At 35.2% G+C, this 27692-nt stretch overlaps 1 protein-coding gene and 1 non-coding gene across 4 annotated transcripts; one reads left to right on the forward strand and one right to left on the reverse strand.

The window, feature by feature from the left end:
* Window positions 1–257: 257 nt before the first annotated feature.
* LOC104894178 (uncharacterized) lies at window positions 258–3269 on the reverse strand. The gene is made up of 3 exons (XR_007274775.2): window positions 2449–3269; window positions 1161–1459; window positions 258–1071 (listed from the first exon to the last, which is right to left on the reverse strand). It is a non-coding gene; the product is annotated as an uncharacterized LOC104894178 (transcript).
* Window positions 3270–3824: 555 nt separating this feature from the next.
* On the forward strand, window positions 3825–27606 carry LOC104893977 (hypothetical protein). 3 transcript variants are annotated; one of them, XM_010680122.4, is made up of 6 exons: window positions 3825–4314; window positions 8292–8367; window positions 21875–21998; window positions 22558–22680; window positions 22779–22887; window positions 26602–27606. In XM_010680122.4, the coding sequence occupies exons 3-6, from the start codon at window positions 21883–21885 to the stop codon at window positions 27334–27336; spliced, it is 1083 nt and encodes a 360-aa protein (XP_010678424.3). In that variant the 5' UTR covers window positions 3825–4314; window positions 8292–8367; window positions 21875–21882; the 3' UTR covers window positions 27337–27606. The 3 variants fall into 3 exon arrangements, with proteins under 3 accessions (XP_010678424.3, XP_057251171.1, XP_048500281.1); XM_057395188.1 differs by lacking the exon at window positions 3825–4314 and having other exon boundaries at window positions 5731–8367; XM_048644324.2 differs by lacking the exons at window positions 3825–4314; window positions 8292–8367 and having other exon boundaries at window positions 21455–21998.
* The last annotated feature ends 86 nt before the right edge of the window (window positions 27607–27692 follow it).

A 27692-nucleotide genomic window follows, 5' to 3' on the forward strand; every position in this document is an offset into this window, starting at 1 on the left:
AAAATACATTTCTATCTAATCTTAATTGCTCTTTAAATAGATGTGGATGAACATGTAACAATCTATGTATATATTCACTACCACCTTCTCCACCTATCCTTAAAGGTAATCTTTCAATTGGTGTGAGTAATCTCTTCAACTCCTAATGCAATGATTGTGACACAAATCCGAATCATAGCGTCCATTCTACAAAATTGCATCATAATTGAACAACTCATAATAGTGTATAGACTTAAGAAATTGCAACAAACAAATAATTGAAATATAAAAGGTCGTAATATTGGCAAATAAAGCTTAAAAGTTCCATAATAAAATTTAACATAATGCAATAACATCATATGAAGCTACTTAAACTTAAAGGTCATACAAAATAGTAGCTCTATAATAATACCTAGATTAATATTAGCATAATACTAGATAGTAGAGATAACTCATTAAAAACCGAAATGCAAAATAAGGTTAATCGCTCAACACTTCAAAGTAGCTTTATCATAAGGATGAGGAATATAAGCTTCCTTAGAAGGACATGCAAATGCCGTTCTCAAGAACATGACTTTCTGCTCATTGGAGCGAAGTCCCAAGAAAAATTCAGCATCATCTCCTTGATGCAAGAATTGCATACATTGGTATATAAACCCTTCACCTTGTTCAACAACTCCTTCAATTTTATATAGAGCATCTGAGGCTTTTTCATATTTATTTCCAACCATCTGCATCGAGCCAGCTTCGATAGACATTCTTAGCAACTCTATACAAGAATCAATACTACTCGTTTTACTTTTTTTTCCTACACTACTGCATCCATCACTCTTACGTTTACCCTTTGAGGTACTTCTTGGAGGGGATACACTCTGTGCATCATTTTCGCAATTGTCATTGTTTAGATCCATGCTCTCATTCTGGTCATCACTATCACCCGAGCCTTCATTATTATCTCCACTAAGTTCCCCTCCCCATTGCTGGAGAAAAACTATACTTGCTAGTAGCAAATGATCCTAAAAAAAGTTTTCGTAATAACTCTAAATGGGGTAAAGGCCTTTTAATGAATCTCGCAGGTATCCCCTTATGTTTCTGCAATAAAAAAGGTTGAATACTTTTATCAATAATGCCAAAACAAAGTGAATTATTTATGACACAGACAATAACTTATAATGTCATACCTTAACAAACACTTTCCATCTGTCATCTTGTTCAACTTGTGGGCAACCAGTAATAGGATCAAATGCAAGTCCAGTCCATTTGAGTTCCATTTCATTCCAAATCTTAAATTTTTTGCGTAAATCATCCCAATGATTTCTTACTTGTTTCGCATTGAAATTCTTCCCACTTTTCATGTTCAAATTAGCCACTATTTTATCCCAATTCACCTTTGAGAACGCACCCACTTTGAACTCAATGCATATATCCAAAAATATTTCGGTAATATCGTCAGACCATGTCACCCTTTCGGCCATTACAACTATTATAATACAAACTTTAAATATTAGTTTATACATCTTTCATAGTTTTGTCAAATAACTCACAAAAAATTGCAAAAAATTAAAAAGCAAACTAAACTACAAACACTATAGATTTATTTTCCTTGTATTTACACTTCTACCCAAAACAGAAAAATAATAATTTTGGCTTCCAATTATTATAGTACTATAAGCAACAGGTTCTAGCCACTTTATATGCCATTAACAAAGACATACACAGAGGGAATTAAAACGATAGCTAAAGAGTAAACACTTGTAACATTATGTTCTGTTTTTATGCTTTTAATAGTATATGTTTATGGTAAAAATCTGCATCTTGCAATGAAGCTGATTGTTATGAAGACATGATGTGCATTTTGTGGAATGTGAATTTAACTAAATTATGTTAATCATTTATGTTGTTTCCGATTTGGTGAGTCTCAATGAAAATCTAGATGCTTACTAGTAGGATTGTCAACAGTCTTATAATAAGTTATTATGAAACCATAAATATGATCAAATAACTTGCCCTTCCATGCATATTTATATGACAAAATTAACTTTTCGGTATGCTAGTGTACATGTTGTTACAGTCTTTCAATCGGATGCTATATATTTCTATGTTCAAGGTCTACATATTAAATTCTTTTTACTACTTTCTACATAATGCAAATTAGTACTATAATTTTGACTGATCATATAAATATGCAAACAGCGAAACTGATCAAAAGTTAACCAGATTACCATGAACAGCAATTCGAAGAACAATCAGATCCCACAGAAAAAACACTTTCCAAAACGCTTCTACCCAAACAGAAAAACAATAATTTTGACTTCCAATTATCTCTCAAAAAAATATATATATATAAAAAAAAGAAGTAAACGAGTATATTATTGTACTATCAGCAAAAATATAAAGAAAAAATATAAAGAAAAAAATAACGACGGTGAGAATATTTTTCCAAAAAAAGTATATTAGAGTACTACTAACCTCACAGATGAAGGAAGATCGAAAATGTTCCAAGCAATAACCTTTGAGACAGAGAAAAACCTTTGTTGCACTCTAATTTTGAATGGATCTCAGAAGGGTTGAGGAAGGGATGAAATCAGTTTCCATCAATTAGTTGGCTTTTATACCAATTTTGATGCATCAGAAAATTCTAACAATACCTAGTAGAATTTATGTTGTCTTCCAACCAACAAACATCTGAATACATGGGAAATTACCATCCAACAAAAAGATGAGTCAATTTTTTGAAAGGTAAAAAAGTTTGTCAAGAACACTCTGTTCAAGGTTTGTGTTCATAGAAGCTTTTGATTTTTTTTTTTTTCTAAAAAACTGCAAATAATGAAAGTAATGCGTCAAAACTGCGGCCTTTTGACCTTGAGAGATAGATTCTCATAACCTATGTATTGCAACCACTGCTTTTTTCTCAATACATATATAACAAGTAATCCACCCACTGACTTTTTTATGTATTGCATCCACTGCCTTTTTCTCAATACATAATTTAAAAGGGCACTTATTATTTTATTATTTTATTATAACTAAAAAAACTCATGTCAATGTTCATAGTTATGAGAATCTATCTCTATTTCTATTCTATATCTCAAAAGGGGTAGGAATATCAAAAAATAGAAAAAAAAATAACAAGAAAAAGAAGAAATAACTACTTACTTTAATTTTAAAAAAAAGTAAAATAGAAAATAAAACTATCTATTAAATAAAAGGTAAAAAAATAAAAATAAAAAAACTAATTATATAAGTAAAGGGGAGAGTTATGGTGTCCCCTCTTTAAACTTTTTGTCCTTAGCTAATATAATATTTGAATATTCAAATCTTCTACAATATATTATTTCCTAATTTATCTATATAAACACTAGTTTATTTTCAAACATGTGTTTATATATAATATTAGCAAAATTATAAAGAAAAGAGATTAAATGAAATTTTGGTGAAATGCCAATAGTAATAATAATAATATAACTAAGATTTTATAAAGTATTGCATAATAATGAATTACAAAGTAATAAAATAATATTAATAATATATTTTATAAAAGATCAGATCAGATCAGATCAGATCAGATCAGATCAGATCAGATCAGATCAGATCAGAAAAAATAAGTTCAGATTAGATCAGATCAGAAAAAATAAGTTCAGATCAGATCATATCAGATCAGATCAGATCAGTTCAGATCAGAAAATTTCAGGTGAACTGAACATAGCCTAAGTTACGTTCAAGTTGAGTTGTTGTATTGATTTGGATTTGCTAACACTGCGATGATACATTATTATCTATTTACATATTACATCATCCAAGAAATCTGATTTTGACTTTTAAAAAGACAAATAAAAATGGAAGTGGGCCAGACCATCTCACAGTCAGACGGCTTACGATTAACATCACTCTTTCTCTATCCTCAAACTTCCTTATTATTATTTCAACTCCTCAAACAATCACAATTATCGAGGCTTCTCGTAATAGTAGTAACATCTACAAATTTGTCCTCCACATTCCACAATTTAATCTCTCACTTTTTTTCCACGTCATTAGTTCCCGATTCCCGGAGCTTTGAAGCGAACACCGGCTTAAGCCTCGGGTTGAGCTCCTTCAAGAATAACGATGTTTCAAATTAGCGTCAGAATGAGATGATGCTCGCCGACAAGGAGCGACTCCCGTAATTTGTTGATACGTCTTCAAGAGCACATTGGAGGTTGGTGTATGCAGCGGAGGTTGTTGGGTCGGGGCTGGATAACGTCAAGGATGGAAGAGGAGAAGGTGGTGGTTAGCATGGGGGAGCAGTGGAGGAAGATGCTAGATGAGGGTGTGAATCGGAAGGATGAGAAGAGAGAGGTGGGTGATTGGTTTGATTATTTGATGCTTGATATTAATAATTTGATTATTTCTATTGAATATTTTATTTATATATTGAGTATCTGAAATATGATATTCATATACTTATATCAAGTATTCAATTCTCTATATCAGATAATTGAAAATTATGTCCAGTAATTAATAGTTCATTTCAGCTAATAAAAAGTCTAAATGAGGTAATTAAACTTTTCTATCAGATATTCAAAGTTTAAAATCAGGTATTCAAAGTTTTCTAATTAGATAATCAAATTTTATATTAGATATTCAATGTTTAAAATCATATATTTAATGTTTTCTACTCCCTCAGTCCCATAATATAAGTCCTGATTTCGTTTTTACACGGGACTTAAGATAGGTAGAATCTTGATTTATTTGGATCAATAGATTTATTTTTATTAGGAAACACTTACATTATTTTTTCGATTTTTTCACCATATACACGTGACAAATTTTTTTTATTCACCAGATACCCTACTTGTTTCATAATTCACCATATACATCTGAGTTTCTTAAAAATATATTAAAATGCTTTAATGACTAATGATAGTTAACTCCGTTAGTCATTAAACCTAAATAACTCCAATTAACCCTGATTCTCTCTCCCTAACCCACCAACATTCAAACACCACCACCTGACCCCTACCCCATCCCTAGCCCCACATACACCTCCCCAAAATATATTAAAATGCTTTAATGACTAATGATAGTTAACTCTGTTAGTCATTAAACCTAAATAACTCCAATTAACCCTGATTCTCTCTCCCTAACCCACCAACATTCAAACACCACCACCTGACCCCTACCCCACCCCTAGCCCCACCTCCACCTTCCTCTCCCCCTCCCCCGCAACCCCTCTCCCTCGAAGCTCGCACCCCTCTTCCCTCTCTCTCGAATCCCTTAATCTGGTAAAACCTAGGAAGTTGTTGTTTTCTTCGCAAAAAAGAAACTTGTATGTTGACAAATAGGATGTCACAATAGCCGAGTCAAGTTCAACCCATGAACATTCATTAGCTTCATGATTTCCCTCAGCGTCGCATTGTGAAAACCGACAGAATCAACCGCATCTAAGAATGATTTGTGAAGCTGTGACGTCCAAATCAGTCTCAATCTCTTTCACATTTTTTCTTCTCCCGCTGAATTTGATGTTGAGGTTAGTGAAGTGGAATGAGATTCGCATAAATCAAAGTTTGTTTGATTATCAAAGATGTTAGGTTGGATGTTTCTGGTGAATTGACGGCGTTGGAAGCGTCCAATTTAGGGGAGGCTACGAGGTTCAAGGGAGGGTGGTTGCGGGGATTCGGGGAAGGAGGAGGGGGTTCGGGGTGGGGAGGGGATGGCACTGCAGGTGTGGGGTGGGTCGGTAGGTGTGGGGTAGGGGGAAGGGTGGTGGTTAGTTAGTTAGGGTTAGTGTATGATATTCGGGGTTAGGATTAGAGTTAGGGCTAGGGCTAGGGTTAGGTTTAGATGAGTTAATTAGGGTTAAGTTAGAGGGTTTTGATTAGGTTATCCACTGATGGAGATCTAATATCCATTAGCCAAAAGGTTACTTTTTGTAATTTTTAAGAAACTTAGGGGTATATGGTGAATTATGAAAAAAGTGGGGGTATTTGGTGAATAAAAAATTGTTAGGTGTGGTGAAAAAACTGTTTTTTTTTTCTTTCTAACAAAAAATAAAAACTGAACATTTAATATTGCACAGTTTAATGTATAGAGGAGTTCAATGGGGTAAAAGATTCATTTTTGTCAGTAATAATGGTGCATTGGGAGCTGAAACATGAGAATACTAGTTTTTTATGCACACGATGCGTGCGACGATATTTTTGGGCATAACTGTTACTTATTATTGAAACAAACCATGTAAAGAAGAGATCAATACTGCTAATCAAGATTGATATTGATTGAGGTTCATGCCAAATTATGTCCAGAGGAGTCAAGATAAATATAATTTATTTCATGATTTTATGTAATATTGTTGTTTCACTTATAGATAATTGAGTATGATTAACGTTAGTTATGTTGTTTGTTACTAGTCCAAAAAAATTGTCACCAAAAGCACACAGCCACATGTATGCAAGTAACAAACTCACATAATTTTACCCACCCACCTATCCATATGACTATCAATCCCACCTACCATATAAATATCCACCCCATATATCCATATGATTGATGTGTCTCACTTTTTTTTTTCATCTAATCCTCCACATCTTCATCTTCCCCACCTACAACCTTATATCTTCCCTTTCCTCAAAAAATTAGAACGATTCTTTCATTAAAAAAAAATTTTAGAACGACTCATCTACTTATCTTCACTATCTTTCATGTCTTGCTAAAAAAGATTGAGATTTCATATTTATATTCATATTTCACGGCAAACACCAATTAATAAGCCAATTATGGTGTCAAGATTAACCCTATATTAACGGTCCATTAATTTTTGGGATAATTTTGGTCTCTGTTTTTGTGAATCTTTTTAAGTTTTCATTTCGATCGGATGGTAATGTTCAAAACATTCGTGAAAATGGGGTTGAAATTAGAGTTTATGTGGTTGACGAAGTAAATGAGGGACCTCAAATTTGAAGGTAATTATTTACGTTTTATGGTCCTGATTTCGTCCCAAAAATGTAATTGTCAACTAAAAGATTCGGTTACATTTTATTTGAACTTTTATTTGTAAAAATTATTTTTTGAAGAAATTTGTGGCTAGAGTTCTTAAATCATCCACTTTTCCTTTTTCTTTTCCTTTGTTTTTTTTCATAACTTCTTCTACTCCTTTTACCGGGTTTTTAATTATTCATACTTTTTCTACTCTTTTTTTGGATTTTAAATTATTCATAAGAAATCTGAGTAAAATCAATCGTTTTTCATCGGTTTTTAATTTCAATATTTATTTTGGCAAATTAGTGTAATTTCAGTTTTAGTTGGATTTTTGTGTCATTTGTTATTGTATTCAAAATTGATTTATATTTTAGAATGTCTTTTTTTCTTATAAACATGTACTGATTTTTTTAAATAATTACTTCGAAATTTATACCATATAGAGACTTAAATTATTCATGCAATTTGAATATAAGAATTAGTTTTTTTTTCAACTAATTTGAAATAACTTGCAAGATGAAAAAGAATTATGTACCTTTTTTAGAAGTTCGCATATCGCCAATGGACAAATGTGAATCTTCCAGTCGAAAGCATTTGTTTTTCTTAGTTTGTAATTTGTATTGACGTTGTAGTGTATTGGTAAATTTTTTTAGTATGTAATTGTAAATGGCTATTGGAAATGGAGTATGTAATTGCTACTTGGTGGTAGTTTATAATTGAATTTTCTTGTTTTTTGTAAAGTTTCCTAATTTCGGTTATTTGTATAACGTGAATCATGCAATACAATTGATTTCAGTTGACTTGTGATTGATTGTTATAATTGTATTTTCGATAGTTTTTTTGAAGTCTCGTTTTGGTTGAAATTGCTCTTGTAATTTAGAAAAGGAATGGGGTAAAACAGTATATTCAAATGGGGACACCATAGCTCCCCCCTTCCTTATATAATAGTGATTTTGAAAATGAAACTATTTACATGAGGGTATTTTAGGTATAACTATTGATTGAAATTAGCAATATGACTTACATTTTGGAGACACCTTATAAAGAAACGGGATTTATATTATGTGACGGATGAAGTATTAAATATTCAAAGTTTTCTATCAAATAATCAAACAATATTATCATTTCACACTTCAACTTATTTTAACATGACCTTTATTAATAAGTGAAGAAGGAAAAAGAAAAAAGGGATTATGATGCTTTAAATAATAGCATCCTAGAATCGACCAAATTTGGTAAGTAATCTGCTCTGATATTTAATGTGGGATAACCTCCCAAAAGAAAAAAAGCAAAAAAGAAAACTCATTATTTTTATAAAGCCAAAGGGGAGCATACAAAAACTCATAAAGTGAAATTAGTTTGTGAAGTTGAGGAGTAACGGCAACAAGAGAAAGAAGAGATAGGAGTAAGAAGTTTGTGATCTTCAAACTTGTGGTAAGCCTTCTAACTAATTTCTTTTGTATAAACTACTACAATTTGAGTGTGCATGCTATGATCTTACCCATGAATCTTGGAAGGACATATAGATTTGGCTTGTCATAATATTTCTAAAATCAAAGCTTATTAAGAAAGATTTTCTTAACTTATAATTATTTTTCTAATTGATTTGTTACTAGCTAGCTCTTCATAAAACTTAAATAATTAAAACTAGTCAAGAATAAAATTATATATATTTAAATCTCGTGTCATTATCCAAATGTACTACACCTTGCATGTCATTACTTGAGTTAAAATCTTATGATGGTGGTATTTCGATCTTATTTTCTTATATATAATGTTCATATTCAATTGATCTATAGTTTGCATGTGAGAGGTTGAGTTAGAAATCTAAATTAGCTTTTCAAAATTTGTATCCTTGACAACATTAATAATGTATGCATTCGTTAAGTAGTTAAGCCTTAAAGTTCATTACCAAATAGAGCATTTAAATGTTCAATGGTGACATCTACATCCCAAAAGATACAGTTTACACATGTTATTAGTTTTTGTTTTTTGAACTAAATCACTTACCTAGATTTAGCTTCATTCGAGTGTTAGATTATTAATTAGATAGATCTAAATTTGTCCATATAATTATAATGTGACCATATAATTTTAGGAAAAGTTCAACACCTCTAATGATGATGGATTACAAAAGTTATGTGTTTTTTAAAACGTACGTTTTTCAAGTGTTAGTTGACAGGTTTTATTAATTTAAGCAAATAATTCCTTTCCCGGAAAACATTCTCAAGCATATTGGAGTCAACATTATACTCCAGAAGATCATGTAAATGCACTATGAAATCTAAGCTTGAATTTCACAACTTAAGAGCAACTAATGTTTATTATAATCATTCCATTAGTTCACGCATCAAAAGGTCCTTGAGGTGGTGGTGCTTAACAAAACAAGAAAGTAATTGATACTACTTTCTCGATTTTTCAAGAGTGTCGTAATTAGATCAACTCCTAACCTTTTAGATGAATTTTCTGAAAACTATTGGCCAAAAAAAGTAGTGGGGAATGTCTATTTTTCTCTCCTTATAGATTTTTTTTTTATAGTTTTATAATTAGACTCGATAAAGATCTATTTTATTTTTGTTACAATTATGGACGTAAGTAATTCTACATGTGATTGTGTATCAATGATCAATGTGGTATAGATCTTACATTAGTACTCCCTCTGTTTCAAATTATAAGTCATTTTAGCCAAAAGTTTTTGTTTCAAAATATAAGGCATTTTCCATTACCAATGTAAAATTAAATGCAACTTTATACTATCAAGATAATATTATAGGTTATTTTCTATTATCAATACAATATTTAATGTGTCAATTCTTATTACCTATGCAAATCTAACTAAAACTAACTAAATTCTTAATATGCGTAAAAGTGGTTTACATGCCTTATAATTTGAAACGGAGGGAGTAGTGATTATTGATGATCGACATCCCGTAAAATATTACGGGAATTCATTTATACTTGAAGATTCTATAGTTTCACTATGCAGTATCGAAAGTCAAAGCAATTAATCGTATTTATAGTTATATTTCATTTATTCCTCTTTCATGCACGCGTCAAGATCTTCTAAGAAAACGTTTTAGTTAAGAAATCAAAAGAAAACAAAATATCAATAAAGGAGATATATTAAATAGAATTGTTTCTACGTACGTTATAACTTTTTAGGATTTGAAGCGCAGGCCACCTGAACTTTTTTATATCCAATTATTAGAGATATATTAAAACAACTCAAGCCGATGAGATCCAAGTACATTAAATGGAAAATTTTATTCTGAATCCTTTTAGCATGTAATGCACGTACGTTTTCCCTTTTTCATTCTGGGGTTAAAATTTAACTTTCAATTGATTTTTATTTTAATATGACCGCATTCCTTTTCAAGTTTATTTAATGTTCCCTCATTTTTTTCATATTTAGCTCAGTTTTCTTTTTTTTTCATTTATGAGGGTTTTGTTATGTTATAATTGATTTTATTTTGATATAATCGCGTTCCTTTTCAAGTTTATTTAATGTCCTTTCATATTTTTCATATATATGTTTTAAAATTTTGAAGTTTTTAATTGAATTGACACCTTTTTATTTTCGGTTTCTTAATTACTTTAGAAAAACATTGAAAACCCTTAAAGAACGATAAAAATAGGCCCAAAGATAACTCATTCCCTGCTTCTTTTGCAATGGTTCCTTTACCGCTCAATTTTCTCTTTTGTTCACTTTCCATATTTGACTTAAGTTAATTAGATGCTCAACTTCTAATCCTCGCCCCATAATTACTTAAAATAGCCCCAAAAAAAATTAAAATTACATTTGTAACCTTTTCACCTCAAATTTCAGATCCAGCACCACCACCACCCCTCACCTCCTGCCAGGATGCCACCACCATCCCCCCACCAGTAGCCCTTTCTCTCACCTCAAATTTCAGAGCATTTCTCTCTCCTTCACCGGCCTTTCTCTCACCTTCGCCAGCTTTTCTCTCTCCTTCACCGGCCTTTCTCTCTCCTTCGCCGGCTTTTCTCTCTCCTTCGCCGACCTTTCTCTCACCTTCACGGACTCTCTCACCTTCGCCGGCCTTTCTCTCACGACCATCGCCAACCATGGCCATAACTTTCAGATCCGAGCCCGAGCCTCTCTCTCACCTCCTGTCGGCGCCTTTCTCTCACCGCCATTGCCAACCAGGCTAGATTTGTCGAAGCGCACCATGGCCAGAAAATCTCAAAATTATTTTTGGGCGAACGTCTTGCCTGGACGTTCGCCCCATGGCCCGAACGTCGGGCCTGGACGTTCGGGCCATGGGGAGGACGTCCCTCCTGAACGTTCCACCCATGGCCCGAACGCCCAGGCCCGACGTTCGGGCCATGGGGCGAACGTCCAGGCGAGACGTTCGCCCAAAAAAAAATCGAGATTTTCCACTAGGTTGGTGTTGAAGGAGGTGGCGGGTGGCAGGAAGATGTAGGTGATGTTGGGTGGATGTAGGTGATGTTGGGTGGTGGGAGGTGATGTTGGGTGGTGGAGGTGATGGTGGGGGTGGTGGGTGGTGAAAGAAGGAGAAGGGTAAAAGAGTCCAATAAAATAGTCTAGGGGCGATTTTAAGTAATTGTGGGGCAATGTTTAACAATCCTCATTAGATGGAGGAAGGACCTTTGAAAATTATAAGGAAAACAAGAGAAGCTAAAGGAAAAGGCATAGATCATTACTACTTCCTCCGCTTTTTTTTAGTTCTTGCATTTGATTATGTTTGTCACACAACTTTGTACAATTATCTTTAATTAGATATAAGTAAAATTATAAAAATATATATATATATATATATATATATATTTTTAAAATATATATCGAAACAAATCCAACAAGATCTCACATGATTATGTTTTACCTTATACATAAATAATACAAGATGGTCAAATTATAATTTATGAATAGTGTCAAAACTCAAGTGGTAAAAAAAAACAATTTGAAAAGGGATAAAGCTAAGTATAAGTTAATAATAAACGGAACCCTTTTTTTTTTATCTTGTTCCCTCCTTAGGAAGTTATTTTCTAAATTTACTCCCTCCATCCCAAAATATATTCCCGTTTTACTTTTAATATGGCAAAGTTTAAAACGTTTGACCAATATTTTTTTTGGTAAGTGAGAGAAATTTGAATTCACCAAAAAACACCACAAATTTACAACCTATATCTTGAAGCTTAGCACATAACTAAGCAGCTTGTAAACTCCACTAGACAACACTTGGTCTCAAAAAACAATTAAGATCATAGTAGATGTATCCACATTTTATCAACAGCACTACATTTCTTAGGTAAACAAAAATGAATTCTACCTTTCACTATGTATTTAATATCTTCTATATATACTCCTATTTACACACTTTACTTGTAAGTTCCAGTAGGCATCATTTCTCACCCTCCAAATTTGGTATGTAACTGCAGCAAGAACAACACACAGGACTTGTTTTCTTGTCTTAGAACCTTTATAAGCTCTCTGTGACCAACTAATCCATTGAGCTAAAGATCTCCTTCTAAATTGCAATCCTAACCAACTCACCATAAATCTCATAAGCTGCTGATTGTATGCACACTTGAAAAAAAGATGCTCATACCTTTCCTCCTGTTGAGTACAAATACAACATCTGTCATTAAGGCTCACTCTAATGCAATGAAGCTTTGCCTTTGTTTGGAGCCTCTGTTGTATACTAAGCCATAAAATGAACTTGTGCTTTGGAATATACATTCTATTCCAAACACTTTGATCCCAATTCACCCTAGTTTCTTCATGAATCATCAACTGATAGACTTTATTGATGTTGTAGTTACCGCTGCTATCCCAAGTATGGATATTCCAAGTCTTTGGTTCATCTTTTACACATATACTTCACCACCCACCTAGCACTAGTGGGAGCTTGAAAATTTTACTAGTTTTGGCTTTTAATATAGACTACATGGATCCATTTAACCCACATATCATCCTTATTCACACCTACATGTCAAACCAACTTGTCTACTACAACATTGTTCTATTTTTTGAGGTCTCTAAATCCAAGTCCTCCTTGCTTTCTTGGGGTGCACACTTTATCCCAGCTCATGTAGCCACCCTTGACATCATTTGCTTTCCCTCTCCACAAAATACATCTGCAGATGCTATTAATTTTGCTAATCACAACAACTAGAAGAATAAATATCTGAGACCGGTAGCTATGAATGCTCATAAGAACAGCACGAACTAGTTGTATGCTCTTCCTGCAAAAGAGAGATCCATTGTGTTCCATGTCTTTATTCTTCCCACCATTTTATCCACACTAGGCTTTCACAATCTACAACCTTGATATTCTTTGATGAAATAGGGAATCCTAGATATCTAAAATGTAGACTTTTTTGCACAAAAATTGAAAAATATTGGAATGCTTGCTTCATCATTTTCAGAAATCCTAGTACAATATAGAGCAGACTTGTTGTTATTTGCACATAAACCTGAGGACTAAGATAATAATTAATTTTAGTCCTTGTATTAGAAGATATGTAGAGAGAGAGGTCTCTTTATAGAAAAGCAAAAGGTCATTTGCAAAGCACATATGATTAAGCTTTAACTCGTCACATCCAATGAAGTGCCTAAATCCTTGCATATCACCAATGTAGTCCATTATCCTCAACAAATAATACATACAAATCACAAATAAAAGGGGTGATATTGGGTCACCCTGTCTCAACCCCCTCTTAGCAGGGAAGAACCATATGTGCTATCATTCAACAACAAGGTGAACCTGGGAGTAGAGATGTAGCGAAGAATACACTTGATGAAATGGGAAGGAAACTGAAGAGCAATCAAAATATCTTCTAACAAACTTCCATTCTATTGAGTCATATGCCTTCCTCAAGTCGTTTTCATCACAACACCTGGGCTTTGATTATTTCTTCTATTAAATCTTTTCACCAAATCTTGACATAGAAGGATATTGCTTATTATCCTTCTTTTTGTTATGAAGGAACCCTGGTTTGGTGCAATCAAATCAAGAATGACTCTCCCTAGCTGCATAAAAATGAGCTTGGTAATTGTTTTGTAAACCACAAAACAACAAGCTATAGGTCTATAATCACCTACATTAGCTGGACATTTCACCTTAGGTATTAGAGCCAAAGTAGTCGCTTTAACTAGAGAGGAGTTTGTCATGCCTGAAAAAATCTTGTATTGCTTCATTTATATCATTCCTCACTATGTCCCATGTTTGCTTAAAAAAATTACTTGAATACCCATTTATCCCAAGTGATTTCTCATCTGGGATTGAAAAAAAGCGCCTTCTTAATTTCTTCTGGTGTAAAGTTTAAAGATAGCATCTGCTTCTGCTCTTCATTAAGCACTTTCCCTCTTCTAATAATAGTATCACTTATGGATCTGGTTTCACCCTTGCTACCAAGCAGGTTCTAATAGAATTGCAAAAAAACCTCTTTAAACTCTGCTGGTCTTGTCACCCATTCTCCCTGAGAGCTTTAATTGTATTAATCTTGTTCTGCACTCTTCTCAATCTGACGCTTTGATAAAACACTCTTGTGTTCTCATCACCTTCTTCAATCCATCTTAGCTTGGCCGTTTAACCAAATATTATCATTGATATATACAAAAAAACATACTCATGTGAGATTTTAATTTATTAGATTGGTCTCAATGTGTACTTTCATGATATCTACTTTTTATATTTTTAATAATACGTAACTAAAGCGTTTTGATGGTCAAAGTTACGTGTTGGAGACCGTGCAAAAAAAAAACAGAAACTTTGATTTGGAACGAAAGGAATATTAATGTTCAAAGCATTTAATGGTCTGATACCATTATATGCGCATATGATTGTGTCAATTCTCCATAAATAATATTGTCAAAATCTTAATTACTTATACCAGCTTGATTCGGAAACCCCCTCCCCCCTTCAAAATTTAGACTATGAATTCTCAATTCAAATAAATCCCCATCAACCTTCAAAAGAAAACCCATATCCACATATTATTCCTAAATTACCGTAATTATATTGACTAAAAATCGAGCATTATTAAGATATTTCCTAATGTATCATACTTCATCTGTTTCATAAAGATATTCATACTTATAAGGAGGAAAAGAATGTAGGTAAGACCTTTTTGTCTATCTAAATAGGAGAGAGTATGTGATTGTGAGAACTGTAGAATTATGGGGATCCAACAAGTGGGGTAAGATACTGTGGAAAGGAAACAAACATTTACCACATACAATAATATAAAAGTAAAAGTAAGAAGTTTTTTAGTAGGAAAATCTTCAGAATATAGTGCACTATAAATGAATCTTGATATTCAATCATACTTAAACAAAAATTCTTGAATGAGACTGGTGTCCATTGAATTATTATCAGACAGGGTAATATTTTGTCATAAATGGATCACTTATATAGAAGTAATTACTTTAAGGTAAAAATTTATCCTTTGTTTAAAAATAATCCCTTTTGACTTAAAAAGAATGTCATTTTGATACGAAAAGTGGCTCATTTTTGGATTAAAAGTGAAGCAGTATCATAATAAATTTATTATACACCTAATGCATACAATTTTGATACTTAAATATTGTAGGGGATATTTTAATATAGTCGATTGTGATTGGAGATTTTTAATAAGTTTATTGGTAAAAGGGCTTCATTTGAGAAAACAAGAAAGTAATTTGGGCATTGAAATAATTATAAAGGTCTCCAAGAAAAAGGTTGGACAAAATAAGCATTTAGGTTCCGTTTGATATAATGTAAAAATACTTTCCATTAAAATAAGTCTTCGTTTTCCACTCATTTTCCGTTATTTGGTTTGGTAAAGGGTCTAAAGCAAGTTTCCATCAAAGGAAAAAATCTCTTGTATTGGTGAAGATCATTTTCCTTTCAAGAGAAAGGAAAACACATTTTCCTCCCTCCTCCGTAGCAACCTTTCACTCTCTTCTTATCCATCCTCTCCCTGTCCCTCCCATTTTTATGTTTTTGTATATTTTTTTGTATATTTAACCAAACAAAGGAAAATTAATAGTTTTGCAATTGAATTTTTCATCGTAAAATATTTTACATGAAAAATCATTTTACATTAAAAATGTCTTACATTTAACCAAACGTAGCCTAAATGTAAAAATAATAATAGTGCATATTAGACAAAGTAGCTATAGCGTGATTCGTGCGCTGCAGATTAGACAAACTAATAATATATAACAAATATTATTTTATCCAATGTAGCAACAGGTTTACAAGTGGTATTAGCTCCACAAATTGGAAAAGAAAATAAAGAAAAAGAGAACTACAAAGAGTGACATGCATCAATTACCTATTTCTTGTAATTTTTGCTTTTCAATTAGGGAGTGAATCTGCTGGTTCTCTGTATGTTTCATGTAGCCTTTAATTTCATTTGCAAATCAATTTACTAAAACTTAGTTAACTTACGATTAGCCTACTAATATGTGCTAATTCCCTTCTTCTATAAGAGAAATGAGAAAAGATTTATCTTTTTATTATACAGTAATATTATATATAGATACAAGTGGTTAGAGGTTGAGATATTCTAGGAGAGAGGAGAGATATACTGATATACAAGTATGATAGAACTACAACAAACAATAGGATAAGCATTGACTAAGTATGACCTTTATCCTTTACATGGCCCAGCAAGTCGGACGACGAAAGGCAAGAGCGATCTTGGACATTAATAATTCTAACTGTGTTCGAGCTAAGGGTTTAGTGAGAGCATCCGCAAGTTGATAACCCGTTAGGACATGAGTAACTCGTAGGCTGCCATCTTGAACTTGCTCTCGAATGAAATGAAATGTGAGAGCCAAGTGCTTCATACGGAAGTGGAACACGGGTTGGCACCAAGATTATCACAGTATATCATCGGTATAGATGGAATGGAAACACCCATTTCTTGAAGGAGATTATGGAGCCAGAGTAGTTCACTAGCAGTAGATGTTATATATAGGTTTGTATTCGGCCTTAGTGGAAGATTGAGCTAAGAAACGTTGTTTCTTTGAACTCCAAGTTAAGGGATTACGTCCAAGAAATATAATTTGTCCCATGGTGGATGTATATCATCCTTATTGCCAACCCAATCCACATCAGAAAAAGTATGAAGAGTGAGCGGAGAATCATGATGAATGGTAATGCCTTTCTCAAGTGTACCTGATGCAAGATACTGTAAGAGCCGTTTGAAGGCTGACCAGTGAGCTGTGTGTGGCATATGCATGAACTCGGACAACTTATTTACATCAAAGGCGACATCGGGACGATTGATGGTTAGATACTCTAAGCTACCAAGAGCAGCAGGATACTCCGTAGGATTGTCAATGAGATTACCAGAGTGAAGACTTAATGTGGAGTCTGTAATGATAAGAGTAGGTGCTGGTTTGGCATGGTCCATATTAGTACATTGCAAGAGATCAACAATATACTTGTGTTGACTTAGGAAGAACCTTAATTAGGCAGCAGGGAGAACCTCAACTCCAAGAAAGTAAGAGAGAAAGCCAAGATCCTTGAGACCAAACCGAGACGCAAGTTGTTGGATGAGCTCGTTTAAAGCATGTGAACCTGAGCTAGTGAGAATTATATCATCAACGTATACAATGAGATATATAGGAGCCAAGTGATGATGATGGATGAATAAAGAGGCATCGGCAACGGAACGTGTAAAACCGCAACTCAACAAATAATTAGCTACCTCATTATACCAAGCTTCCGGAGCTTGTTTGAGACCATAGATTGCCTTCGGAAGCTTACAAATATGATTTGGATATGTTGCATGAGGGAAGTGAGGAGGTTGTGCCATGTAAACCTGCTTAGTAAGTGTCATGTAAAAAAGTATTATTAATATCAAGTTGGTGTAAATGTCATTTGTTGATTACTGCCAAACTAAGTAAAGTGCGGATAGTGGCAAGTTTAACAACGGGGCTAAAAGTTCCATTGTAATCAATGCCAACACGTCGTTGTAACCCTTTTTAGCAACCAAGCGAGCACGATAACACTCAATAGAACCATCGGGGTGATATTTGATGCAAAACACCTACTTACACTTCACCAAATTTTGACAAGTCTTAGGGGGAAACTAAGTCCCATGTACCAAGGCGATGTAAGGCTTGGAGTTCATCTTCCATAGCCTTAAAAGGATTTTGGAGGGTCTCCTCAACAGTTGTTGGCTCGGCAGGTTTGGATTGGATGAGAGTGGGTTTGCATATTTGGGGTTTGATTTGTAGATATTATTTTTGGAGCGAGTTGTGATGGTAGTGGGGACAGGAGGGGCAGGGACTCAGTCGTGTGAGATAGATGAGAGGACGAGGTGGAGGGAGGGGAGTGAGGAGGGGTGGAGGGGGTTGTATTGGAAGAGAGAGGAGAGTGTACGGTGGGCAACGGGGACAGTAATTGTTAGCGATGCAGGGGCCGAAGTGTCGGGAGGAGGAGGAGCAATAGAGGATAGAAGAATGGGTAGAGTAGTTGGACACCAAGAATTGGGGTCGAGGTAGGTGGAGGGAGGAGGAGTAGAGGAGAGAGTAGAGTAGGGAAAGATGTGGTCCACAAATCTGACATGACGAGATGTGTATATCTTAAGGGTGGTAGGATCAAAACAGTAGTAAGCACTTTGGGTAACAGAGTAGCCCACAAAGATACATGGAAGAGAACGAGTATCGAGTTTGTGGTGAGAGACTGAGAGTAGGGGCGGACCCAAGGATAGCAAAGGCATCCGAAGCTCCGCAACTTTTGATAATTAGGCGGTTTGCCAAATAAGCAATGGAAGGCGGATTTGTTGGAGAGTGTTAGAGTGATAAGACGGTTAATTAAGTAGGTGACAATGGTGAATGTTAAAGACCAGAATTCGAGGGGGAGTTTAGCATGAGAGAGTAGAGATAATTCAGTGTCAACAATGTAACGATGGCGAAGCTCGGCATAGCCGTTATGCTCAGGAGTATGGGGAGGTAAGGTGAGATGGGAGAGACCATTGAGAGGGAGATAAGTTGATAAGGCTTCATATTCACCCCCATTGTCAGAATAGAGTGTTTTAATAGATTTTTCAAAGAATTTTTTAACTATAGCTTTAAAGCTAATAAACACTTCTTTAGTATCAGATTTTTTGACGAGGGGATAAAAACCAAATGTATTTAGTAAAAATGATCCACAAAGATGACATAATACTTGTAGCCATCTAAAGAATAGAGGAGAGAAGTCCACAAATCAGTGTAAAGAAGCTCAAGAGGAGAAGTAAAGTGCAACGTATTTTGATGAAATGGAAGCTTATGGCTCTTATTACAGTAGCATGCATTACAATGAAAAGAGAAATAGTTAGCAACATTGAGATTAAAAGATGAAACTAAAGACTTGAAAATAGATAATGACGGATGTCCTAGACGATGATGTCAATCTATGGCAGAACTCTTGACACTGGAAAAGGCAACAATAGAAGATGGCCATTCATAAATCCCGTCCCTAGCTTGATCCTTAAGAATGAGTGCCCCCCGTAAGTTGATCCTTCACATGAAAAGAATCAGGTAAGAATTCAATCAAAATATCATTCTTAATGCAAAATTGAGAAATAGAGATTATGTTACGCTGCATTGTGGGTACATATAATACATTAGATATAGAGAGATTAAGTAGGTGAAGAGAGAAGAGTTGAACTAGTATGACTAGTATCATCATATGGTTGATGGAGAGAGAGATTAACAAGGTCATGAGTGACGTGATGCGAGGCGTTGGAATCTAATAACCAAGGAGAGGAATTAGGAACAAGAGAGGCGGTGGCAACATGGGCTTGCGGTGGGGTGGAGTTATGTGAATATGGTGGAGGTTTGATGGCAAGATGTTTTCGGAGAATATGGGACATTTTTGGAGGGAGTGACCGTTGATGTGACACCATTGACACTTACCAAGGAAAGGTTTGGCACCACCGTGGGAAGAAGAGGACGAGTGGGGAGTTTCAGAGTTATGAGGGGAGGAGTGATGAGGTTTTGTTGGTGGCTAGGGACTGTAGTTAGGATGAGTAGTAGTGGTGTGGGCCGAGGCAAGAAAAGAGACAAGAACAGGCTGAGACTTGAAATAAAGTTCACGCATGGTGAGTTTTTCCTTGAATTCAGCAAAGGATATTGCATAATCACAGGCATTTATAACCTCAATTAATCCTGCATAATTAGGATCACCAATACCGTCAAGGACCCGTTCAATAAGGTCTTCATGGTTAACGGGGTCACCGAGAAATGCAATCTCATCACTGACCAGTTTAATGGCATTTGTGAATTCAGAGATGGATTGGGGACCCTTGGTAATGGCCCGAAACCGAGCTTTTAAGTTGTTGAATGTGGCCACGAGAAGCACTAGCATAGGTTGTGGCAAGTGTGTCCCATAAATCTTTGGATGTCTTGGTGAGAGAAACAAGTGGAACGATAGTTTGTTCCAAAGTACCAATGAGAGTGCCGAAGAGGAGACGATCTTGGCGCCTCCATGTTGTGTGAGCTGGGTTAGAAGTGGTGGAAGACTCAACAGTGAGAGTGGGGGGAGGAGCAGGAAAGAAACCATCCAAGTATTTGAATAAACCATAGCTGACAAGAGTGGCTTCTATTTGCAGGCGCCAAGCAAGATAATTTGTAGGGGTTAGCTTGATGATGTTTGGAAGAGAAACAACAAGAAGGGGGTATTTTGGTTCAGCATCATTGGGAATAGTGCTAGTAGCCATGGGAGGAAAAGGGGAGGAAGCAGTTGAGAATAAGATGGATCTGTTGCGTGCTCTGATACCATATAAGAGATATGAGAATAGGTTAATCTTTTTTTACTCTAATTTATTGAAATATTGGTTTCTTTCCTCTACGTAATGGATTTGTTGATGGTTGCTATCCTTTTTATTGGTTCTTGACAACCAACGAACTTTTGAAAATATAAAATGAGCGGTGCAACTTTTTTGTATTAGCTTTTTGTTATTTTTCCAAAAATGATGCTCTAATAAGCGACAATTGATCTTACCGAACATCTTTGTAACAAATTGAATATTGGTGTTGAACTAGCTAAGTAAACCAATTATTACAAATAACTTACACTACATGTTAGTCAAACAACCCAAATGAACTAGAAACAAGGCTAGCTATCATATTATACTAGTCTTTCTCCTTTCTGAAAGCAAAAGAAGAAGGGGAATGAAGAAGAAAAGAGAGGTAAAATAACAAACTCCACTACTTAAATTTTGAGAAAAATTGACAATAAGGTCTGAATTTTGGACGAAATTTTTTAAAAGGTATAAACTATTGATAACCTATGTAGGTCCCTATTTTAACTTTTAGCGGGTCTCAGTGACTTAAACTTACAATTTTTTTTTAAAAATCTCACCCAATTCCTAGCTACTTCTCTCCCTCAATTAGCCTTTCTGGTGTGACCGTTGTCTTAAAAGTTATGACTTATTAAGCCAGTTTAAAGTTACTAAGGCCCGCTTAAGACTCTCTAAAATTGGGACCTACCTAGGTTAATCAATAGTTCAGACCTTTTAAAAATTATCACCCAAAATTCAGATTCCTATTGCCAATTTTTCCTATTTTTTCTGAAGAATTGGATGGCATTTACTCAAATCAATTGATGTTCATTAATTTTTGCTTTTCCTGATCATTGAACTAATGAGTTCACCTTCTCATCATTTCAGACTTTAGCATATGTTTTGCAACTTTCTTGATAACATATGGTGGATGCATATCATTGTTACGCAGACAGAGCACTACATAATCTTTAACGAAAGACTTATACTCAATCAGAAAGAAAACAATAAGTCAAGAAAAGAGAACAAGGAATACAGTTGAAACTTGAAAGCTTACATCTGTTTTCATATTTTCTAGTGAGATATTCAAAATGTATGAATTCCTATGTCCTTTGTAGACTGTATATGACTGCAGTAACATTCTTGATATAATGTGCACTATGATCTAGCATTTCAATGACCAATGTTGCAGCTCGAACCATGGTCGAAAGCAAGTCGGCAATTGAAAATTTACCTCTGGATGCATTGAGACAAATCATGGTTCGTGTGGCAGAGCCGCCTAATGGTGCAATAGAAATCCTACACACATTTTACATGTAAGAACAGTTGGTGCTTTCTCTTGTTCTTGCTAGCTAGTCACATACTTTACCAACTGTTTCTTTGGCTGATGCATCAAAGTTTTTAATATCTCCGGTCTAATTTGATTCAGAACTCATTTCATGGCGATTTATTACAATCATGATCCATGATATCTAAAACCACAATGCGTCAATACATCTGCATCCATGCAGAAGATTTAAAGATGCTCTCGCCAGGGCCGTCTTGAAGATTTTGGGGCCCCGGTTCTAACATGGAAATTGAGCCCCTAAATTTATAGAAAATAAAGATGGAAGGCTAGAATTTTAAAAATGGAAAGTTGAAAATCTAAAGATAAATGATTGACAAATTTATTAAGGGTGGGAAATAAGGCTGATTTCTTCGAATATGAAGTAAAATGTTCAAAATAATATATTTTTGGGGCCTTTATAATTTTTGGGGCCCTATGCTGTTGGGCTCCTTGCACACCCTTATCTACCCCTGGCACTCGCGAGGACTGTTTTTTTTTTTGTCTAAGATGTCTAATGAGATCAATTACCCATGCATATCTTGTCCCAGGTGCAAGGCATTTCAAGATTTCTCTGAAGATGAAGATATCTTAAGTACAGTGGTCTTTGAGGATTTGTCAACATATTGCTTATCTCTATGTGATCCGTTCTCGGTACATAAGTGGGAAGCAAGGTGATATATGCAACTCTGCTCTATATTAAGTTCATTCATTTACTCCCACTGTTACTGTGTTACATGAAATTCATTGATATTTGTTGGATCTTCTTCAGTGGTTCTCCAGATATATCAAGCCAATTTCAAGCATTCCAGCATATAGGTGGATTTGTTCATAGGGCTGCAAAAACAGGAAATCTGAGTGCTCAACTGATTCTAGCAAAAGTAAGCAACTTTTGTTCGACTAGTTTTGTCTATTGCTAAACAATACTTATACTTAGCACATCACATATAGCAACTATTCAAGATGAATATATGAGTAGTGTTGCAATTTGAAAGTGAGCATAGAACTAAATTAGTTTCAGGATTTTTAGTGTTGGACAAATTATATCTTACAAAGTATATAGAAGAATAGGCTTGTATCCGTTGTGTATTTAAAAACAGATATTACATTATATACTAGTCAATAGTCAAGAGCACTTGGTCTCAAGAATTCACATAAGAAATGAAATATAATTACATTAGGAAACAAAATAAATAGAGATGACATTTTTTATACTAGTCAAGAACACTTGAGGCTCAAGACTTCCATAAGAAACTAGTTATTAGGCTCGGACTATACTCCGAGTAAGAAAAAAATTCATTTATTAATATAATACTTTATGATAATAACACTAAATACAACTTAGCCTAGTGATTAAAACTTTAGTATATGAACTTGAGGTCTCGGGATCAAACCCTATACTATGCAATTTCTTAATTTTTTATTGTACATGGATTACATGAACTAAAACTCCATAGGGAGAGCGCCACGTGGCACAGTTTCTTGTTTTCACACGTCTTTTAATATATTTGTATAGATATAATTACATTAGGAAACAAAATAATTTTTTTGGTAAAACTTTTATATGAGGCAAGCCACACCTTAAGCAAATGGTGTGGCCAGCTAATAAAAAAGCTCAAGCTATCTAGGCCTTATAATGAAGTCCAAGTGTGAATCCGTTTCCAAAGGGATTACTTTTCATAACAAGGATTACTTTTGTTGAATTTAGGTTTTTTTTTTTCTTGGAATGCTAATGCGTTACTTTTGGTAAAACTAGGGGATACTTTTTCGAATGTTAAGGGGTTACTTTACTGAAACTAGGGATTACTTTTTGTAAGGGTTACTTTTACTGAAAGTATGAGTTATGTTTTGTAATTATAAGGGGTTACTCCACAACCACCGACCAAACAACTAACCACCATCACTCCTCTCAACTCCTCCATCAAACTGCTGAAAATGCGGTGCCCTCATTTCCATAACCCCACCACTACCCGATGCTTCTCACTTCGTGTATAGGAGAGAAGAAAACTTGACGATAGGAGAGAGAGAAGAAGAATGTTGTGAGGGAGAGAGAAAAAGGTCGTGAATCGTGAATGAGTCGCGGAAGAGCAAAGTGAGGAAGACGAGGATGAATCGCAATCGTGAATCTTGTCGAAGATCTTCTCCATCAACGACGACGACTCGTTGTGCTCCTCTACATGGTCCAACATCGCAACTTTAATGGCGGAAGAAGCTGAGGAAAGAGAAAATGGAAAATAAAGAGAGAGAACTCACTCTCCTTGCATTAACCTGAAACTCATCCTCCGGCAATGACGTCGGTGATGGGAACACCACCAACAACAACACATGAATGAGTTTGATGAGTTCGAGGAGGATCGAAGGAGGAGCTGGAGGTCGGGAAGGTGCTCGATGGGTGGGGCGATGGAAAGAAGCGAAGAGTGAGGAAGGAAGATGGATGTGCCGAAAGAAGAGAAGAGTGAGGAAGGAGGATGGAGAGAATGAGCGTGGCCGCACACTTTAGCTTTGGTGTGGCATGTCTTGCCAAAAATGAACTGATTTTTGTAAGGTAAGATTAATATCCCTTTCACAAGTAGGACCGAAATTTGGTATTCCATTTTATAAAGGACAAGAATCGAATCTTTGTCACAAGGGTGGAAGGAGGTCCTTCAACCAACTAGGCCAACCTTAAATCTTTAGGAAACAAATTAAATAGGGAACTACAATTGTTCCTAATACAAGTAGGATAATACTTGTCACTTTACTCCCCTTTTTTTAGTGTGATGATAATGAATTAATGATTCACAAACTTCCAACTTGGACATAAGAAACGACAAAGAGGCATAGACAGTCTATGACAATGACCCCTTGCAAGAGTAACTCACGAACAAAATGGCAATTGATGTCTACAAGTTTTTAATGATCGTGAAAAATTGGATTAGCAGCAATATGTATCGCCGCCTAGTTATCACATAACAAAGGCAGGGGATAAAGGTAATAAATACCAAGAGATGCAAGAAGCATTTCCGATCATTTGATTTCGACACAAGTATAATTCAAGACGCAATACAAATGGTGGACCATAGACTGTTTCTCGGTCTTCCAAGAATTGAGGGCAGCGCTGAGCAACATAAAATAGCCACTCAAAGAACTGCGGGAACCAGGTCAATTAGGCAATCGGAATCAAAATAAACATATAATAGGAGAGCATTAGTGGCACGAAGTGTAAGACCCTGACCTGGAAGACCCTTAATATGATGCACGACAGCACAAAGTGTTCTTATCTGGGAGCCAGCATAGTCCTCAGGAATATTATATGAACAGTGTAAGAGAGTCATCGTGTGATCATGAGATAAATAAGGCAGACCACGATGTGCATATACTGAGCAGGATCTGCATAGAATGCACCAGTAGCATAGCAAGTTTGTGGTTCTGTGGCGTAGGAGAGTCAGCATGCTTAGAAGGAAGAAGACCAGTCTCCTGCAGAACATCAAGAGCATACATACAATGATCAAGAAACATATCATGTGGATAATGAGCACACTCTATACAAGAGAATACTTCAACGGACCAAGGTCCTCAGCAAGTATCCAAATTCCGCTAAAATGATGTGCAGAGAGTGGCATTTCCCCACCAGCCAGAATATAGTCAGCATAGATCAGGAATGACAAAATATCATCTCCCTTCTGGAAAGTACACAAAGTATGATCCACATAAGAACGTTGAAGACTATACTTGCGAAGAGCTAGAGTGAGCTTAGCAAACCACTTCCCCGGGAGACTGACATAAGCCACAAGACTTCATAACTGACAAACCTTCAAAGGAAAAGAAGAAGAAGAATACTAATAACCAGGAGGAAGACACATGTAGGCGATAGGCTCCTTCATGTAACTCCCCGTGAAGACATGCACCATTCACATCCAACTGATGAACTTCCCACCATTCAGCAACAGCAACGGCAAGAAATATACAGACACTTAACAATCTTTGCCACATGCAGAAAAGTGTTAAAAAAACTCCTCCCTACCAAGGACAACCAATTGTGCTAATAGCTTTGCACTTAGTCTTAAGGACCCATTGGCAACTGATGATGTTTCTTGCCTGGAGGAAGATTAGTGATGTCCCACGTATGATTTTTTTTCAAGAGCTTTTATTTCACATTGCCTTTCATAGACCCTCATGTGGCTGGCCTCCTTGTAAGTCGGGATTAATATTAGTAGTAACAGCAACCACGAAGGCATGATGGGCAGCTGTGAAAATATCGAGAAGACGTGTGGGGAAAAAAAGGATAACACATCAATGGGCTGTGATACTATGACAAAGTATTGAAGAATAAGCTTGTAGCCGTTTGTAATTAATAGAGATTACAATATATACTATTCAAGAGTACTTGGGGACTCGAGAATCCACATAAGAAGCCTAATTACATTAGGAAACAAAATCGATAAGAAAAAATGAATCTTTCTTAATACGAGTAGGATACTCGTTTACATTAGTAGTTAAGTTACAAGCTAACAAAATTTTGTATACCTTTACCTTGAAATCATCGTTTCTTTTAGCTGTATGCCTTGTGGTACTTTCTGATCAACTATCTGATCAAAATTCTGGTTTCCGTGTAGTTGATACTCATGAGCACTTCAGAGCTGTTGCACGCTAAGAATGAAGCATCAAATCCTGAAGTGCCCCCTCAAAATGACAAAGATGACAAGTTAAGCAGACGTGCTAAAGCATCATCTTTAGTAGCTCATTTCACAGGTCAAGCAACTGATGCTAATACTGAAGGAAAGTTACTGCACTATGAGCTAGTTAAGAAGCTATTGATCCAAGCAGACCTTGAGGAAATACAAAATGTGAAACCCTACTTACAAGATTACATAAGTTATTTTCTACATCCGGCGGTAAAATCTCACCATGACAAGTTTCTCACTCTGCTTGAAGAACTGGATGAAATTCACACTACAATATTCCTGCGCGCAACTGCAGAATCATTTGCCAGGGCTTTTAACAATTTATGTGTAACAGGAAGCAAGACTATGCTAGCTCTAGGTGTGAATTTACGAATACTACGAGCTCTAAAGCTGTCTTTAGTGAAGGAGAAGGATTATTTCTCACCTGACAATCTGATCGAGCGATTTGGAACTGTGGAGAACTTACTTAAGGAAGGTCTTAAAGAGGCAACAGGTCGAGGCCGTGAATTAGAGCATGCAGATCCTCGAGCAGGTCCCATTTCAAAAATGATCGAAAGGATACATGTGGTCAAGGAAAGTCTTTTCGTGCACTTGCGACTTATAGAATTCATTGCTGTAACCCAAGCTGATATGATTACAGAGTTTGATGCCTTTTTCTCTATTTAACTTGTCAAAGGTGTTTGAAAAGTATTAACTTCTTTAACTGCTAAGATGGTTGCTTCTTGTTCTGAACCATGCATATGGAAACTTTGTAATAAATTTGGTAAATTTGCTCTTCTCCTTTCATGGCGAACCCTGGAAGCTAATTTAGGTTATCTTTCCTCTTCGTATATATACAAGCAGTAATTCTGTACAATGACAGATCTGTAATTTATGAATTCTGTGAGTTTATACTTTTCAAATCTTATGTTTAACAAAACATTTAATGTAATAGGTTGAGGCTTAAAGTCTTATAATGAGAACTTGCATCATACATGTTTTTTTCTAATGAGACAATATACTAATTGCAGAATAAACTTTGA

Source organism: Beta vulgaris, chromosome 5 (assembly GCF_026745355.1).
Source record: "Beta vulgaris subsp. vulgaris cultivar EL10 chromosome 5, EL10.2, whole genome shotgun sequence".
NCBI classification, from domain to species: domain Eukaryota; kingdom Viridiplantae; phylum Streptophyta; class Magnoliopsida; order Caryophyllales; family Amaranthaceae; genus Beta; species Beta vulgaris.